Here is a 17053-nt window from a genome sequence, read left to right as displayed (position 1 = left end):
GGACGCTGGATCGACCCAAGGCTCTGTGCTGGCAACAGACCCTTTTATAGTCCCTGGTAATCGTTGCACCAATCAATGAATATGTTATTTCAATGGACTTTATTAACTCTTGATGTCTCTGAAACGTAATGGGTCAACAACAACAACAACAACAACAATGATGACAACGACAACAACAACAACAACAACTTGCATCTATATAGCGCCTTTACCATAGTAAAATGTCCCCAAGGCACTTCACAGGAGTGATTATCAAACAATATTTGACACCGAGCCACATAAAGAGATATTAGGACAGGCGACCAAAAGCTGGTCAAAGAGGCAGGTTTTAAGGAGTGTCTTAAAGGAGGAGAGAGAGGCGGAGAGGTTTGGGGAGGGAATTCCAGAGCTTAGGGCCCGGGCAGCTGAAGGCATGGCCGCCAATGGTGGAGCGATAAAAATCGGGGATGGGCAAGAGGCCAAATCAAGCTTGTGCGAGGAAGTTAGTTTAAACGCAGCTTAAATGTGGCGTTTCTCACCCACTTTGTGCAGACGTACCTAGCCTGTTCCCTCTGTGCCTGGCTAAGACTCTGTACTGACTGCTCTTTGTCCTTTCTCAATTGCCTTACAGGTGGATAATGATAATGACGGCCACTTGTCTTGTGTCGAGGTTGTAATGGGACTGAAAGAAATCGTTCCATCGGGGGCACTCACCGATTCCGAAGAAATTTATATCTACAGGGTAATTGTATTAACACAGCTGCTGAGAGGCATTTTTTTTGTAATCAAACAGTCCTTCAGTAGCTTGGCTAACCCCACACTCCACTGCCTTACTGTTTTCCCCTGTTGTTTATGCAGAATTGTACTTTTCAAGAGCCTACCTGTGACTGGTGCACATTAATGGAAGGATTCCTTTGTGTTGTTCCAGCCAGTCGGCAGGTGCTGTGGGTCGCCATGCCAACCTAAGCTGAAGGAGATGGCAGGAGGCTTGTTGTTCAAGCCATTTATAAACAGGGGCATCTCAACTGGAGTGTGCTTCACAATTTAATGTTGCAACACAATCCTAATTTTTCTGCTATTTATATGCAGCAAAGCCTTAACCAGATTTGTCAATACATAGTCCTGGTCCGGATTTTCTGAAAATTCTTCTGATATAACAGAGTGAAAGTTCTGATCGATGAAGTTCATGTATGGTCATTTAAAAGAAAGAAAGATCTTGCATTTATATAACACCTTTCATGACCTCAGGACATCCCAAAGCACTTTATACCCAATGAGGTACTGTTTGGCATGTAGTCAATGTTGTAATGTAGGAAACGTGGCAGCTAATTTGCACACAGCAAGATCCCACAGACAGCAACGTGATAATGACCAGGTAATTTGTTTTTAGTGATGCTGGTTGAGGGATTAATATTGGCTCAGGATACTGGGGAGACCTCCTTTCTCTTCTTCGAATAGTGCCATGGGATCTTTTACGTCCACCTGAGAGGGCAGACATGGCCTTGGTTTAACATCTCATCCAAAAGACGGCACCTCCGACAGTGCAGCACTCCCTCAGTACTGCACTGGGAGTGCCTGCCTGAATTTTGTGCTCAAGTCTCTGGAGTGGGGCTTGAATCCATGCCCTTCTGACTTAGAGGTGAGAGTGCTACCCACTGAGCCACGGCTGACACCAAAATATCTCACGTTGTTAATACTAGCAGATCTTGCTGTTTAGGATTTAGGATGTTTCCACTCATGAAGCAGCAGCACTAAGAACAGCCCTGTCCAAATCTCCAGGCCCATAGAATTATAACAGGACAAACCAGGCAATAAATCGGCATGAGTTGCTTGGACTGTCTGGGCTGGAATCCCAGGGGTCGGGAGCTCAGGTAGCCCATGGGTCATAGTTTCGGCACCCCTGCATTCACTCATTTATTTTAAGCCAGGTAATGTACAATGGTGTTTCATGTGCCACATTTAAACTTTAAAAGATATTCCCGTAAAGCTTTAGCATGTGAACTTCATCAAATGGACATCCTAAATGAAGACTCTCATCAAGGCACATGGAGGCACTCACCTCAATTATTGGGCCTCCCGGTTGCCTGCGCAGCTCCAATTCTGGTCCCATTTAACAGACCAGGCACAGACCAATTTCTAACCCAGGGTCTCCCGTGGCATTGCCCAGAGTGAGTTGGGAGGGTCGGCTGTTTCATAACAATAGGGGTGTGATCAACAAAGTGTGACGGGGAAAGTTTTTTTTCATTCTCTGGATGTGGGCGTCACTGGCAAGGCCAGCATTTATTGCCCATCCCTAGTTGCCCCTTGAGAAGGTGGTGGTGGGCCTTCTTCTTGAACCGCTGCAGTCCGTTTGGTGAAGGTGCTCCCACAATGCTGTTTGGTAGCGAGTTCCAGGATTTTGACCCAGCGATGATAAAGAAATGGCCGATATATATCCAAGTCGAGATGATGTGTGATTTGGAGGGGAACTTGGAGGTGGTGCTGTTCCCATGCACCTACTGCCCTTGTCCTTCTAGATGGTGGAGGTCGTGGGTTTGGGAGGTGCTGTCGAAGAAGCCTTGACGAGTTGCTGCAGCACATTGTGTAGATGGTACACACTGCAGCCACGATGGAGGGAGTGTGACTTTTTGGGAAGTGTGTGATGTGTTCAAGATGTTTCATATTATGTATAAATAAACAATCTGTGTTAGAAACTATCATCCACCATTAAGAAATCCTTAGTATAGAATTACAAAAAATTATACAGCACAAAAACAGGCCATTCGGCCCAACAGGTCTATGCCGTTCTTTATGCTATCCACAAGTCTCCTCCCACTAGTATAGTTTCAATTTTCACTACATTGACTTGATTTTGCAAAGCACACAACACTTTCAGCAATCAGTACTCAGTAAAACCTACCCTGGAAGGTTAGGTGTTAGGTTACATCTGACACACCTGCAGTGTTTTCCTACTGTACCTCTGATTAGTCTGATATACAGTCGTGCTATTGACTGCCATATTACAAAGCTAATACCCCATGGCCCGGACAATCAGCTAAGCTGCAATAGGAAAATTGAACATGGATCTGTTTGCCCATTGTAAACTCCACCCAGTTTGTGTTTATTGTTTAACTGCACTTTACAAAGGTAAAAAAGTTCCTATTTTTCAAAAGATACACACACCCTGAACTTATTAAAGTAATCTCGGAGCTGCTACCTCACTTTAATAGCATTGTGAGTGTGCAATTGAACTAGTAATTAGCTTTAATGGTTGCTAGTTTCTTATGCACACACCTGCAACAAGAGCCCTTCTTCCATTCAATGGGCTGCTTATTTTCTGCACCCAACTGCTCATCCTAATAATGGTGGCTCTGTGCCCACAAGTCAGGAGTGTGATGGAATACTCTCCACTTGCCTGGATGGTAGCTGCAACAACACTCATAAGAAGCTCAACACCATCCAGGAAAAAACAGTCTGCTTGATTGACAGCCCATCCAACACCTTAAACACCCACTCCCTCCCCCACCGTGGCTGCAGTGTGTACTATCTACAGGATGCACTGCAGCAACTCGCCAAGGCTTCTTTGACAGCACCTCCCAAACCCGCGACCTCCACCACCTAGAAGGACAAGGGCAGCAGGCGCATGGGAACAACACCACCTGCACGTTCCCCTCCAAGTCACACACCATCCCAACCTGGACATATATCGGCCGTTCCTTCATCGTCACTGGTTCAAAATCCTGGAACTCCCTACCTAACAGCGCTGTGGGAGTACCTTCACCACACGGACTGCAGCGGTTCAAGAATAAGACCCACCACCACCTTCTCAAGGGGCAACTAGGGATGGGCAATAAATGCCGGCCTTGCCAATGACACCCGCATCCTGAGAATGAATTTTAAAAAGCCCCTGAAATTTCAGGGCTTATATCACTGATGTGCTTTTTGCGATGTGGCTTCGTCAAGTAGATATATTGTTTCTTAAGTTGGTTCTCCCAGATGCGCCATTTCCAATTGTCACATTGTCCTTTCAGATACTGGAGACCGTGGATTACCATGTAACCGATGGCCTGACAGATTTCCGGCTCTTTGCGGTGATGGCTAGCCTAGCACAGAAAATAACGGCACTGGAGTAAGTTGGTGATTGGAAGTGTCCAGCGCTCGGGAGTTTTAATTTGTTGATGATAACATAATACAGACGAGATTCCAATGGCATTTATGTGGACCAATCCTATAAATGCTGTGGCTACTGGAAACAGGTCAGAAACTAGGTACACTGACTGACTCCCCAAAGCCTCTCCACTACCTACAGGGTACAAGTCAGGAGTGATGGAATTCTCTCCACTTGCCTGAATGGGGGTTGCTTCAACAACACTCAAGAAGCCCCATTTTTGTTTCATGCTCTTCTTCATAAATCGATCTGCTCCTTCCTGGCATCTTTCCAATGAGATGGATTTGAAGGTTGGTTGAGGTAGGATATCTGTTTAGACTGTGATTACATATTTAAACAGTGGAAGTTCCACATTTAATTAGTGGGGACAAATTAGAATTTGTCACTTGGCAGATCATATAATTTTGGCAAAAGGGTTTCCCTGCTCACTGAAGATAATCAGACAGATTTTACCAGTACGGAGCTTTGTGAGATGGAAGCACATAGTGGGAATCATACTGATTTCTTGAGCAGTATGCAACTGATCCTACAAGGGGGCAAGCAACCTTGGACCTGGTCCTGTGTAATGAGCCAGGATTAATTAATAATGTCCTAGTTAAGGATCCCCTTGGAATGAGTGACCGTAACATGGTTACATTCCATATCCAATTAGAGGGTGAGAAGGTTGGTTCTCAAACAAGCGTACTGAGCTTGAATAAAGGAGACTATGATGGTGTGAGAGCGGAATTGATTAAAATGGACTGGGAAAATAGATTAAAGGGTAAGACGGTACATGAGCAGTGGTGTTCATTTCAGGAGTTATTTTACAACTTTCAAAAAATATATATTCCACTGAGGAAAAAAGGGTGTAAAAGAAATGACAGCCATCCGTGGCTAAGTAAAGAAATTAAGGATAGTATCCGACTAAAAACAAGGACATATAAGGCAGTCAAACTTAGTGGGAGGATAGAAGATTGGGAAGTCTTCAAAAGACAGCAAAAAGTAACTAAAGGATTGATTAAGAAAGGGAAGATAGATTATGAAAATAAATTAGCAAAAAATATAAAAACAGATAGCAAGAGTTTCTACAGTTATATAAAAAGAAAAAGGGTGGCTAAGGCAAACATAGGTCCCTTAGAGGATGAGACCGGGAAATTAATGGTGGGAAACATGGAGATGGCAAAAATGCTGAACAAATATTTTGTTTCAGTCTTTACGGTAGAGGATACTAAGAATATCCCAACACTGGACAAACAGGGGGCTCTGGGGGTGGGGAGGAGCTAAATACAATTAAAATCACTAAGGAATTGGTACTCAGCAAATTAATGGGACTCAAGGCGGATAAATCCCCTGGACCTGATGGCTTCCATCCTCGGGTCTTGAGGGAAGTGGCAGTAGGGATTGTGGATGCTTTGGTAATAAATTTCCAAAATTCTCTGGACTCGGCAAAGGTCCCGGCAGATTGGAAAACTGCTAATGTAACACCCTTATTTAAAAAGGGTAGTAGGCAGAAGGCTGGAAATTATAGACCAGTTAGCCTAACATCTGTGGTGGGTAAAATTTTGGAGTCTATTATTAAGGAGACAGTAGCGGAACATTTGGATAAACATAATTTAATAGAACAAAGTCAGCATGGCTTTACGAAGGGGAAGTCATGTCTGACAAATTTGCTTGAGTTCTTTGAGGACATAACGTACAGGGTGGATAAAGGGGAACCAGTGGACGTAGTGTATTTAGACTTCCAGAAGGCATTCGACAAGGTGCCACATAAAAGATTATTGCTCAAGATAAAGAATCACTGGATTGGAGGTAATATTCTGGCATGGGTGGAGGATTGGTTATCGAACAGGAAGCAGAGAGTTGGGATAAATGGTTCATTCTCGGACTGGCAACCAGTAGCCAGTGGTGTTCCACAGGGGTCGGTTCTGGGTCCCCAACTCTTTACAATCTATATTAACGATTTGGAGGAGGGGACCGAGTGTAACATATCAAAGTTTGCAGATGATACAAAGATGGGAGGGAAAGTAGAGAGTGAGGAGGACGTAAAAATCCTACAAGGGGATATAGACAGGCTGGGTGAGTGGGCGGAGATTTGGCAGATGCAATACAACATTAGAAAATGTGAGGTTATGCACTTTGGCATGAAAAATCAGAGAGCAAGTTATTATCTCAATGGCGAGATACTGGAAAGTACTGCAGTACAAAGGGATCTGGGGGTCCTAGTGCAAGAAAATCAAAAAGTTAGTATGCAGGTGCAGCAGGTGATCAAGAAGGCCAACGGAATGTTGGCTTTTATTGCTAGGGGGATAGAATATAAAAACAGGGAGGTATTGCTGCAGTTATATAAGGTATTGGTGAGACCGCACCTGGAATACTGCATACAGTTTTGGTGTCCATACTTAAGAAAAGACATACTTGCTCTCGAGGCAGTACAAAGAAGGTTCACTCGGTTAATCCCGGGGATGAGGGGGCGGACATATGAGGAGAGGTTGAGTAGATTGGGACTCTACTCACTGGAGTTCAGAAGAGTGAGAGGCGATCTTATTGAAACATATAAGATTGTGAAGGGGCTTGATCGGGTGGATGCAGTAAGGATGTTCCCAAGGATGGGTGAAACTAGAACTAGGGGGCATAATCTTCGAATAAGGGGCTGCTCTTTCAAAACTGAGATGAGGAGAAACTTCTTCACTCAGAGGGTGGTGGGTCTGTGGAATTTGCTGCCCCAGGAAGCTGTGGAAGCTACATCATTAAATAAATTTAAAACAGAAATAGACAGTTTCCTAGAAGTAAAGGGAATTAGGGGTTACGGGGAGCAGGCAGGAAATTGGACATGAATTTAGATTTGAGGTTAGGATCAGATCAGCCATGATCTTATTGAATGGCGGAGCAGGCTCGAGGGGCCGATTGGCCTACTCCTGCTCCTATTTCTTATGTTCTTATGAATTTGAACGGAAAACCCGGACGACACTGCCAGGATTCCTGATTGGGGTAATTTTCCGAACCTGCCCTGCCAGTTTGGAATCTCTCCCATGAGCCGCGCGTATCAGGAAAGTGAAGGAGCTCCGCTTTTGATCTCCCTCTCTTTCCAAAATTTGAGGTGGGAGAGTCAGTCCGCGTGGCCGCGGGGCGAGAACCTGGATTGTGAAAGCTCGGTAAACCTCAGCTCATTCAAAGTTCTGCTGCCCCGTATCCTCATTCGCACCAAGTCCCGTTCACCCATCACACCCTGCTGACCTACATTGGTTCCCAGTCCAGCAACGCCTCGAATTTAAAATTCCCATCCTTGTTTTCAAATCCTTCCATGGCCTCGCCCCTCACTATCTCTGTAAGCTCCTCCAGCCCTACAACCCTCCGAGATCTCTGCGTTCCTCCAATTCTGGCCTCGTGTGCATCCCCAATTTTAATCGCTCCACCATTGGCAGCCGTGCCTTCAGATGCCTAAGCCCTAAGCTCTGGAATTCCCTCCCTAAACCTCTCCTCCTTTACGACGTTCCTTAAAACCTACCTTTTTGACCAAGCTTTTGGTCACCTGTCCTAATATCTCCTTATGGAGCTCAGTGTCAAATTTTGTTGATTAACGCTTCTGTGAAGCACCTTGGGATGTTTTACTACATTAAAGGTGCTATATAAATGCAAGTTGCTGTTATTGTTGAAAAGGGCTGTTGCCTCACTAGTTAATGAATCCTAAATCACAACACCCTAGGCCCGGAAAGTCCTGAGCCTGGGAGAGCAGGACTGTGGTGTAATTTGGGCAGGGGCCAGAATTGTAGATTGTAACAACTCGCTGAGTAAAAAAAAATTCTCCTCAACTCCCCTCTAGCTCTTTTGCCAATTACCTTAAATCTGGTTACCGACCCTCCTGCCAGATTTAGGGTAATTGGCAAAGGGAGAGGAAGAGAATTTTTTTTTACGCAGCGAGTTGTTATGATCTGGAATGCACTGCCTGAAAGGGCGGCGGGAGCAGATTCAATAGTAACTTTCAAAAGGGAATTGGATGAATACTTGAAAAAGAAAGAATTGCAGGGCCATGGGGAAAGAGCAGGGGGAGTGGGACTAATTGGATAGCTCTTTCAAAGAGCCGGTACAGGCATGATGGGCTAAATGGCCTCTCTCTGTGCTCTGTGGTACGTAGACACAACCGATAATGCAAGCTGCAACCACCGTCAGCCTTGCATTCCACCAAAGGCTGCTTATATTGTTTTCATTAAAAAAAATGACTGTGTAGATTAGAAGGATCTAAACCAGAAGAAGAAATTTTAAAAAAAACACCTGCATTAAATAGCAGGTTAGGGAGCTTGTACTGGAAGTGTTTGAATCTGTGGTAAGTTATCTACTCTCCCTGCTATTAATAGAGCTTTGGGAGGATGTAACACGACACAGGCTGTACACTGAGTGTTTGGTTTATTATCTGCTCTTTCTGCGGTGCCCGATCAGTTTACAGAGATGGCAAGGAAACACAGCAAGCAAGGCTATTGTTTGGAGCTTACACCCAATGGGTAACCTAGGATACAAAGGAAGTGCGTCTCAAAGAAACATCCTACAGTGGGCGAGATTGGCATCCTCGGTAAAAGAGATGCTCGTGTGTAGCACCCTCTGCCCCCCCCTGACAATACTCTAAACCCTTCCTGGGACTCTGTGTGATTGTGCCACGTGGATTTGCTGTGCTGCTCCGATGTACTTTGGTTAATAAAACTGCAGTGCACATTTTTATTTGTATTGTGTTTTAAATGCCATTTAAAAAATCATTTATTTTAAATCATTACGCACTTTAAAAAAAAATCTTTATTTTAGACCAAGATGCTTTATTTTATTTTTCTTGATTTCTTGATGAGTCGATACGTAAGAAAGAGTTTTGTATTTATATAATTCCTTTTACATCCCAAAGCGTCCCATGTCCAATGAATTATTTTCATTATTCTTGTAAAACCCAACTGGTTCACCAGACTGTTCGCAATCTGGGCATCCTATTTGACTCTGAGCTGAGCATCTAATCCCATATCCTCTCCATCACCAAGACCGCTTACTTCCACCTCTGTAACATCGCCTGTCTCCGTCCCTGCCTCAGCTCATCTGCTGCTGAAATCCTCATCCGTGCCTTTGTTACCTCCAGACTCGTCTATTTCAATACTCTCCTTGCTGGCCTCCCACTTATGCATCCTCCACAAACTTGAGTTCATCCAAAACTCTGCTGCCCGTATCCTAACTCGCACCAAATCCCATTCACCCATCACCCCTGTGCTCGCTGACCTACATTGGCTCCCAGTCCGGAAACGGCCCGATTCTAAAATTATCATCCTGGTTTTCAAATCCCTCCATGGCCTCGCCCCTCCCTATCTCTGTAACCTCCTCCGGCCCTACAACCCTCCGTGATCTCTGCGCTCCTCCAATTCTGGCCCCTTGCGCATCCCTGATTTTCATCGCTCCATTGGCGGCTTTCAGCTTTCAGCTGCCTGGGCCCTAAGCTCCGGAATTCCCTCCCTAAACCTCTCCGCCTCTCCACTCCTCGCTCCTCCTTTTAGTCGCTCCTAAAAAACTACCTCTTTGACCAAGCTTTTGATCACCTGTCCTAATATCTCCTTATCTGTCAAATTTTGTTTGATAATCGCTCCTGTGAAGCACCTTGGGGCGTTTTACTACGTTAGAGGCACTGTATAAATGCAAGTTGTTGTTTTATTCACTGTCATTTATGTTCCAGTTAACTCGCAGCCAACGCTAAAAGCAGACAAAAAAATAAATGCGCTCTTAAGTGCCGATTTGCCTGAGCTCTTGCACTGCAGTTATGGTCTGTTTCTGGACTTCCATTGTTCGCGGAGTGCAATTCATTCCCCCTTTTGCAGGATCATTACTTTTCCTGCCGACCCTGTTTGTCTGTCGGTGCTGCTGCCTGAGATCCGGTTCACCAATGAGAAGCCAGCAGCCATTCAAACGTGAGCCCTGAGCCTGTTACCTCCCCTCTTTAATAATCAGTTGGGAGCTCATTAGTGAGCAGACATTTCAGGACTGGGCGCTGTCATACCACACATAGCAAAGAACAGCATGGTAAAAACAGAATCGCTTTTGTTTCTGCTTAATTACGGTGAAACCTTTTCATTGTCGAGCAGTAGGCGAGGACAAAGTCTGCCACGGTAGCAGACAGTTTTAGCCGTTACTGCTCTGAGTTCAGTCAGTGTCCTCTTCATTGTTTGACCCTCCTCCCCACCACCACCCCCCCACTAACGCATATAAGCAATCACAATCCCATCAGATCTGCTCATCATCAGGTCATAAATACTACACGAAAGTTAACCGCCTCACTTAAAGAACGACATTACATTGCTGACCTCTGTCCTGCTTCTGAGGTGACAACACCCAAGTTTAAGTTCAAATTCAAAAGTGGTCAGAATGCAGCTTCAAGATGCGAATCCCCGACCGGTTAGTCTGTTAAAAGAAAAACACTCGAAGGTTAGAACTGCACAGCGCTCCCTTAAAGTTCGGCCGGTTAATGGTGTGCTTCTGTACCTCGCTGGCTGGGTCAGGATTTATTGCCCGTCCCTAGCTGCTCGGAGGGGCTTGCTAGGCCACTTCAGAGGGCAGTTAAGAGTCAACTATGTTGGTGTGGGGACTGGAGTCATATATAGGCCCAGGCCGGGTGAGGACCAATATCCTTGCGGGGAGGTTTGCTAGTGCTGTTGTGGAGGGTTTAAACCAGCTTGGCAGGGAGATGGGACAGAATCAGAACTGGAGGTAGAAGGCAGAAAATTAGTAAGTGACTTAGGAAGGCAGAGGAAACAAAGGTTAGAAAGTAAACAGCAAGGGAGTTTGGCAGCACTTAAAGGTATATACCTCAATGCAAGGAGTATAGTGAATAAGGCAGATGATCTGAGGGCACAGATAGACACGTGGCAGTACAATATCTTAGCTATTACAGAAACATGGCTTAAAGAGGGGCAGGAATGGCAGCTCAACGTTCCTGGTTATAGGGTTTTCAGACGAGATAGAGAGGGGGATAAAAAAGGAGGGGGGATTGGCAAGTTTGGTTAAAGAAACAATTACAGCTGTGAGGAGGGATGATATGTTAGAAGGATCTTCAAATGAGACCATATGGGTTGAGCTAAGGAACAAAAAAAGGGGTAGTCACACTGCTGTGAGTGTACTATAGACCCCCAAACAGTCAGAGGGAGATGGAAGAGCAAATATTTAGGCAAATTTCTGAGAAGTACAACAACAGTAGAGCAATAATAGTAGGGGATTTCAACTACCCTAATATTAATTGGGACACAAACAATGTGAAGGGTATAGAGGGCGCAAAATTCTTAAATTGCATTCAGGAAAACTTTTTTAGCCAGTACGCAGCAAGCCCAACAAGAGAGGGGACAGTTCTGGATTTAGTTTTAGGAAATGAGGCTGGGCAGGTGGAAGGAGTATCAGTGGGAGAGCATTTTGGTGATAGTGATCATAATTCAGTTAGTTTTAGCATAGTTATGGAAAAGGACAAATATAGAACAGGAGTTAAAGTTCTCAACTGGGGAAAGGCCAATTTTACTAAGCTAAGAAGTGATTTAGCAAAAGTGGACTGGAAACAGCTACTTGAAGGTAAATCGGTGTCAGAGCAGTGGGAGGCATTCAAGGGGGAATTTCAAGGGATGCAGAGTAAACATGTTCCCACAAAGAAAAAGGGTGGGACTGCCAAATCCAGAGTCCCCTGCATGTCAAGGAGTATACAGGGTAAGATAAGGCAGAAAAGGAAAGCTTATGTCAGACATTGAGAACTCATTACTACAGAAAGCCTAGAGGAGTATAAAAAGTGCAGGGGTGAAATTAAAAAGGAAATTAGGAAAGCAAAGAGAGGGCATGAAAAAATATTGGCAAGTAAAATCAAGGAAAACCCAAAGATGTTTTATAAATATATTAAGAGCAAGAGGATAACTAAGAAAAGAGTAGGGCCTATTAGAGACCAAAAGGTAACCTATGTGTGGAGGCAACCAAAGGTATTAAGGGATATGGGCCAAAGGCAGGTATATGGAGTTAGATCACAGATCAGCCATGATCTTATCAAATGGCGGAGCAGGCACGAGGGGCTGAATGGCTTACCCTTGTTCCTATGTTCCTATGTTGGTATGGTTCTTAATGAATACTTTGCGTCTGTCTTCACAAAAGAGAGGGACGATGCAGACATTATAGTTGAGGAGGAGTGTGAAATATTGGATGGGATAAACTTAGTGAGAGAGGAAGTATTAAGGGGATTAGCATCTTTGAAAGTAGATAAATCACAGGTCCAGATGAAATGTATCCCAGGCTGTTAAAAGAAGCAAGGGAGGAAACAGTGAAGGCTCTGACCATCATTTTCCAATCCTCACTGGATACAGTGGTGCCGGAGGATTGGAGGGCTGCTAACGTTGTACCATTGTTTAAAAAGGGAGCGAGGAATAGGCCGAGTAATTACAGGACAGTCAGTCTAATCTCGGTAGTGGACAAATTATTGGAATCAATTCTGAGGGATAGGATAAACCGTCATTTAGAAAGGCACGGAATAATCAAGGACAGTCGACATGGATTTGTTAAGGGAAGGTTGTGTCTGACTAACTTGATTGAATTTTTTGTGGAGGTAACAAGGAGGATCGATGAGGGTAGTGCATTTGATGTAGTCTACATGGATTTTAGCAAGGCTTTCGACAAGGTCCCACATGGCAGACTGGTCAAAAAAGTACAAGCCAAGGGAGAGTGGCAAGTTGGATCCAAAATTGGCTCAGTGGCAGGAAGCAAAGGGTAATGGTCGATGGGTATTTTTGTGATTGGAAGGCTGTTTCCAGTGGGGTTCTGCAGGGCTCAGTACTAGGTACTTTGCTTTTTGTGTTATATATATTAATGATTTGGACTTAAATATAGGGGGCATGATTAAGAAGTTTGCAGATGATACAAAAATTGGCCGTGTGGTTGAGAGTGAGAAGGAAAGCTGTAGACTGCAGGAAGATATCAATGGACTGGTCAGGTGGGCAGAAAAGTGGCAAATGGAATTCAATCTGGAGAAGTGTAAGGTAATGCATTTCGGGAGGGCAAACAAGGCAAGAGAGTACACAATAAGTGGGAGGATACTGAAAGGTGTAGAGGAAGTGAGGGACCTTGGAGTGCATGTCCACAGATCCCTGAAGATAGCAGGACAGCTAGATAAGGTGGTTAAGAAGGCATATGGGATACTTTCCTTTATTAGCCAAGGCATAGGATATAAGAACAGGGAGGTAATGCTGGAACTGTATAAAACACAGCTTGAGTACTGTGTACAGTTCTGGTCACCACATCACAGGAAGGATGTAATTGCACTAGAGAGGGTACAGAGGAGATTTACGAGGATGTTGCCAGGACTGGAGAATTTTGGCTATGAAGAAAGATTGGATAGGCTGGGGTTGTTCTCTTTGGAACAGAGGAGACTGAGGGGTGATTTAATTGAGGTGTACAAAATTATGAGGGGCCTAGATAGAGTGGATAGGAAGGACCTATTTCCCTTAGCAGAGAGGTCAATAACCAGGAGGAATAGATTTAAGGTGATTGGTAGAAGGATTAGAGGGGAGCCGAGGAAAAATTTTTTCACCCAGAGGGTGGCGGGGGTCTGGAACTCACTGCCTGAAAGGGTGGTAGAGGCAGAAACCCTCAACTCATTTAAAAAGTACCTGGATGTGCACCTGAAATGCCGTGACCTACAGGACCAAGTGCTGGAAAGCGGGATTAGGCTGGGTGGCTCATGTTTGGCTGGCGCGGACACGATGGGCCGAATGGCCTCCTTCTGTGCTGTAAATTTTCTATGATTCTACGACGGGAGGTTTCCTTCTCTAAAGGACATTAGTGAACCAGCTGGGCTTTTGCGACAGTCCAACAGCTTCACGTTCACTTTTACTGACACCAACTTTTTGTTTCTGAAACTGAATTCAAATTCTCAAACTGCCATGGTGGAGATATGGACCCGCATTCTCTCGATTAACTGGTCCAGTAACATAACCACTACAGCACTTTACCCTGAAGGACACAAGTGAGTCAGTTGGGTCTTTACAACAATCCCGGCAGGTTTCACTATCATTTTTTTCCTAACACTAGCTCCGATTTGCTAACTTACGATTTCACTTTGCTACGGTGGGATTTTGAGCTCATGGTGGCTGGGTTACTATTCTCGTACCACGACCACTACACTCCGCTTGTAGCCAAAGATTCTTGTGCTGGGATTCGGCCTTTAGTGTCTAAGCAGAGGTTCGCAGTCCCTCTAAGTCTGAAAGTCTGATGTTAAACCTTGCTCGTTTATTTTTCTATCAGTGGTTTCACGAGGTCGTTGATTGGAAACATGGATTTTAAAGCCCTGGAGCTGAGGATATACAGAGCCAAGGTGAGATCGCGTGGTTTAAATGCCAGGGTTAATCTGTGTGTACCTCCGCTTTGCACACTGGCTCCTTGATATTGTTAGCAGCTGGAAAACAACAACAACTTGCATTTATATAGTGCCTTAAACGTCACAAGGCACTTCACTTCAGACAAAAATTCGACACCGAGCCACATAAAGAGATATTACAGCAGGTGACCAAAAGCTTGGTCAAAGAGATAGGTTTTAAGAAGGGAGTTAAAGGAGGAGAGAGGGGTAGCAAGGCGGAGAGGTTTAATGAGGGAATTCCAGAGCTTAGGGCCTAGGTGGCTGAAGGCACGGCCGCCAATGGTGGGGCGATGAAAATCGGGGCTGCTCCAGAGGCCAGAATTGGAGGAGCGCAGAGATCTCGGAGGGTTGTAGGGCTGGAGGAGGTTACAGAGATAGGGAGGGGCGAGGCCATGGAGGGAATTGAAAGCAAGGATGATCATTGTCAGACCGGGAACCAATGTAGGTCAGCGAGCATAGGGGTTATAGAATAAGAGAACAATACAGCACAGAAGGAGGCCATTCGGCCTATCGTGCCTGTGCCGGCTCTTTGAAAGAGCTGTCCAATTAGCCCCACTCCCCTGCTCTTTCCTCATAGCCCTGCAAATCTTTTGCCTTCAAGTATTTATCAAATTCTCCTTTGATAGTTATTATTGAATCTGCTTCCGCTGCCCTTTCAGGCCGTGTATTCCAGATCATAACAACTCGCTGTGTACAAAAATTTCTTCTCATCTCCCCTCTGGTTCTTTTACCAATTATCTTTAATCTGTGTCCTCTGGTTACTTACCCTTCTGCCACTGGAAACAGTTTCTCCTTGTTTATTCTATAAAAACTCTTCAAGATTTTGAACACCTCTATCAAATTCTCCCTTAACCTTCTCTGCTCTAAGGAGAACAATCTCAGCTTCTCCGGTCTCTCCACGCAACTCAAGTCCCTCACCCCTGGTGTCATTCTGGTAAATCTTCACTGCACCATCTCCAAGGCCTTGACATCCTTCCTAAAGTGATGGGTGAACGGGACTTGGTGCGAGTTAGGATACGGGCAGCAGAGTTTTGGATGAGTTGCAACTTCACTCAAGATTTTTAAAAGAGCAGGATTGTTAAATCTGAATGATTTGAGATTGGAAAAATTATCTTGAAAGTTTTGGTGCTTTTTGCTGACAATTTGCTGTGCCATTTCTGGGACAAATTTGGGAAATAGTCGGCATAAGTTTTTTTGCGGAATGTGATTCTGTTATTAAAAACTATTATTTATATCAACTTGTAGACCTCCTGTGGCGTTGCCCACAGAACATCTGGATGAAGCGAATGGAAAGAAAGAACTTGCATTTATATAGCACCTTTCATGACCTCAGGATGTCCCAAAGTGCTTCACAGTCGATGAAGCACTTATGAAGTGTAGTCACTGTTGTAAAGTAGGAAACACAACAGCCAATTTGTGCACAGCAAGATCCCACAAACAGCAATGACCAGATAATCCGTTTTAGTGATGTTGGTTGAGGGATAAACATTGGCCCAGGACACTGGGGAGAACTCCCCTGCTCTTCTTCGAAACAATGGCGTGGGATCTTTTACGGTCACCTGACAGGGCAGACGGGGCCTTGGTTTCACGTCTCATCTGAAAGACGTCACCTCCAATGGTGCAGCACTGGGACAATCAGCCTGGATTATGGGACTTGAACCTTCTGACTCAGAGGCGAGAGCGCCAGCAACTGTGTTAAATTCAGCAGTCGATCCGATCTGTTTGCGGCGAAGAATAACTCGGGAGAAATCCTGGTTTTGATTTCCCCCTCCCCACCCGCCGTGGTTCCGAGTTGTCGCATCTCCCGAACCTTCAGGTGCTTTAGGAAACCTGAGTCTGCCCCAACCACAGATCTTTTCAATGACCAGGGTGATCGACATACTTAGACAGGTGTACGGCCTGCTGTCTAATTATTTTGCTCCAATATGGTGTTTATCTGGGAGATGTTGGAAGATTTTGAAAGGTGTTGGTTCAGGCTCTGGTGCCACAGGAATGTGCCGGAGTGTGCTCCATTGTTTACCCTCCACCCCCCCCCCCTCTCTCTCCGATCCCTGTTTGCTCCTCAATGCAATCGATACTTGCTGCAGTGTGTGGAACCTGCTGGCTAATTCGAGCAACCGAGCGAGAGCTATATTCTCGCTAACCGGATGCACGAATGATTTATAATATGCAGGCTAACAAAGGTCTTCCAGCAATCAGCAGGAGATTATTTCTTGATAAACCTGCGGTAATTACATCGCTGAACCTTTAATCCCCGTTCATCAAAGGAAAAGGAGCGACTGACAACTAACATCTGCACAGGGAGCTATTGCCAGCATAGAGAGCGGCAAAGGTACAGAGAAAAGTCCTGTTTAAAATTAACCCTTAGACTGCCCACAGATCCAGCGAAATATCGTCCTCCTCGGGCCACTCATTTTTAAAAAAAAGTTTTATGATACAAACAACTTCTAAAAGATACTTAAATATCACAAGAATCAATGTCATATTAATCCTATGATGAGGAAATCACCACCTACAATGGAATTTTAATTAAACAAACCAATCAGCATCCTGAGGGT

General features: G+C 44.8%; 1 protein-coding gene across 6 annotated transcripts in view; it reads left to right on the top strand.

The window, feature by feature from the left end:
* LOC137334524 (uncharacterized) overlaps window positions 1–17053 on the top strand; it is a 156125-nt gene that overhangs the window by 120272 nt on the left and 18800 nt on the right. For 3 of the 6 annotated variants that reach the window (XM_067999256.1, XM_067999257.1, XM_067999255.1), the window contains exons 13-15: window positions 611–721; window positions 3990–4087; window positions 14384–14453. In XM_067999256.1, the coding sequence (XP_067855357.1) occupies window positions 611–721; window positions 3990–4087; window positions 14384–14453 (279 nt within the window). Of the gene's footprint in view, window positions 1–610; window positions 722–3989; window positions 4088–14383; window positions 14454–15740; window positions 16391–17053 lie in introns of those variants that run through there. The other 3 variants (XM_067999258.1, XM_067999260.1, XM_067999261.1) reach the window with 3 other exon arrangements.

This window comes from Heptranchias perlo, chromosome 18 (assembly GCF_035084215.1).
Source record: "Heptranchias perlo isolate sHepPer1 chromosome 18, sHepPer1.hap1, whole genome shotgun sequence".
NCBI classification, from domain to species: Eukaryota; Metazoa; Chordata; class Chondrichthyes; order Hexanchiformes; family Hexanchidae; genus Heptranchias; species Heptranchias perlo.
Note: the sequence above shows the minus strand (reverse complement) of the source record. Positions and strands in the feature narration are given on the sequence as shown.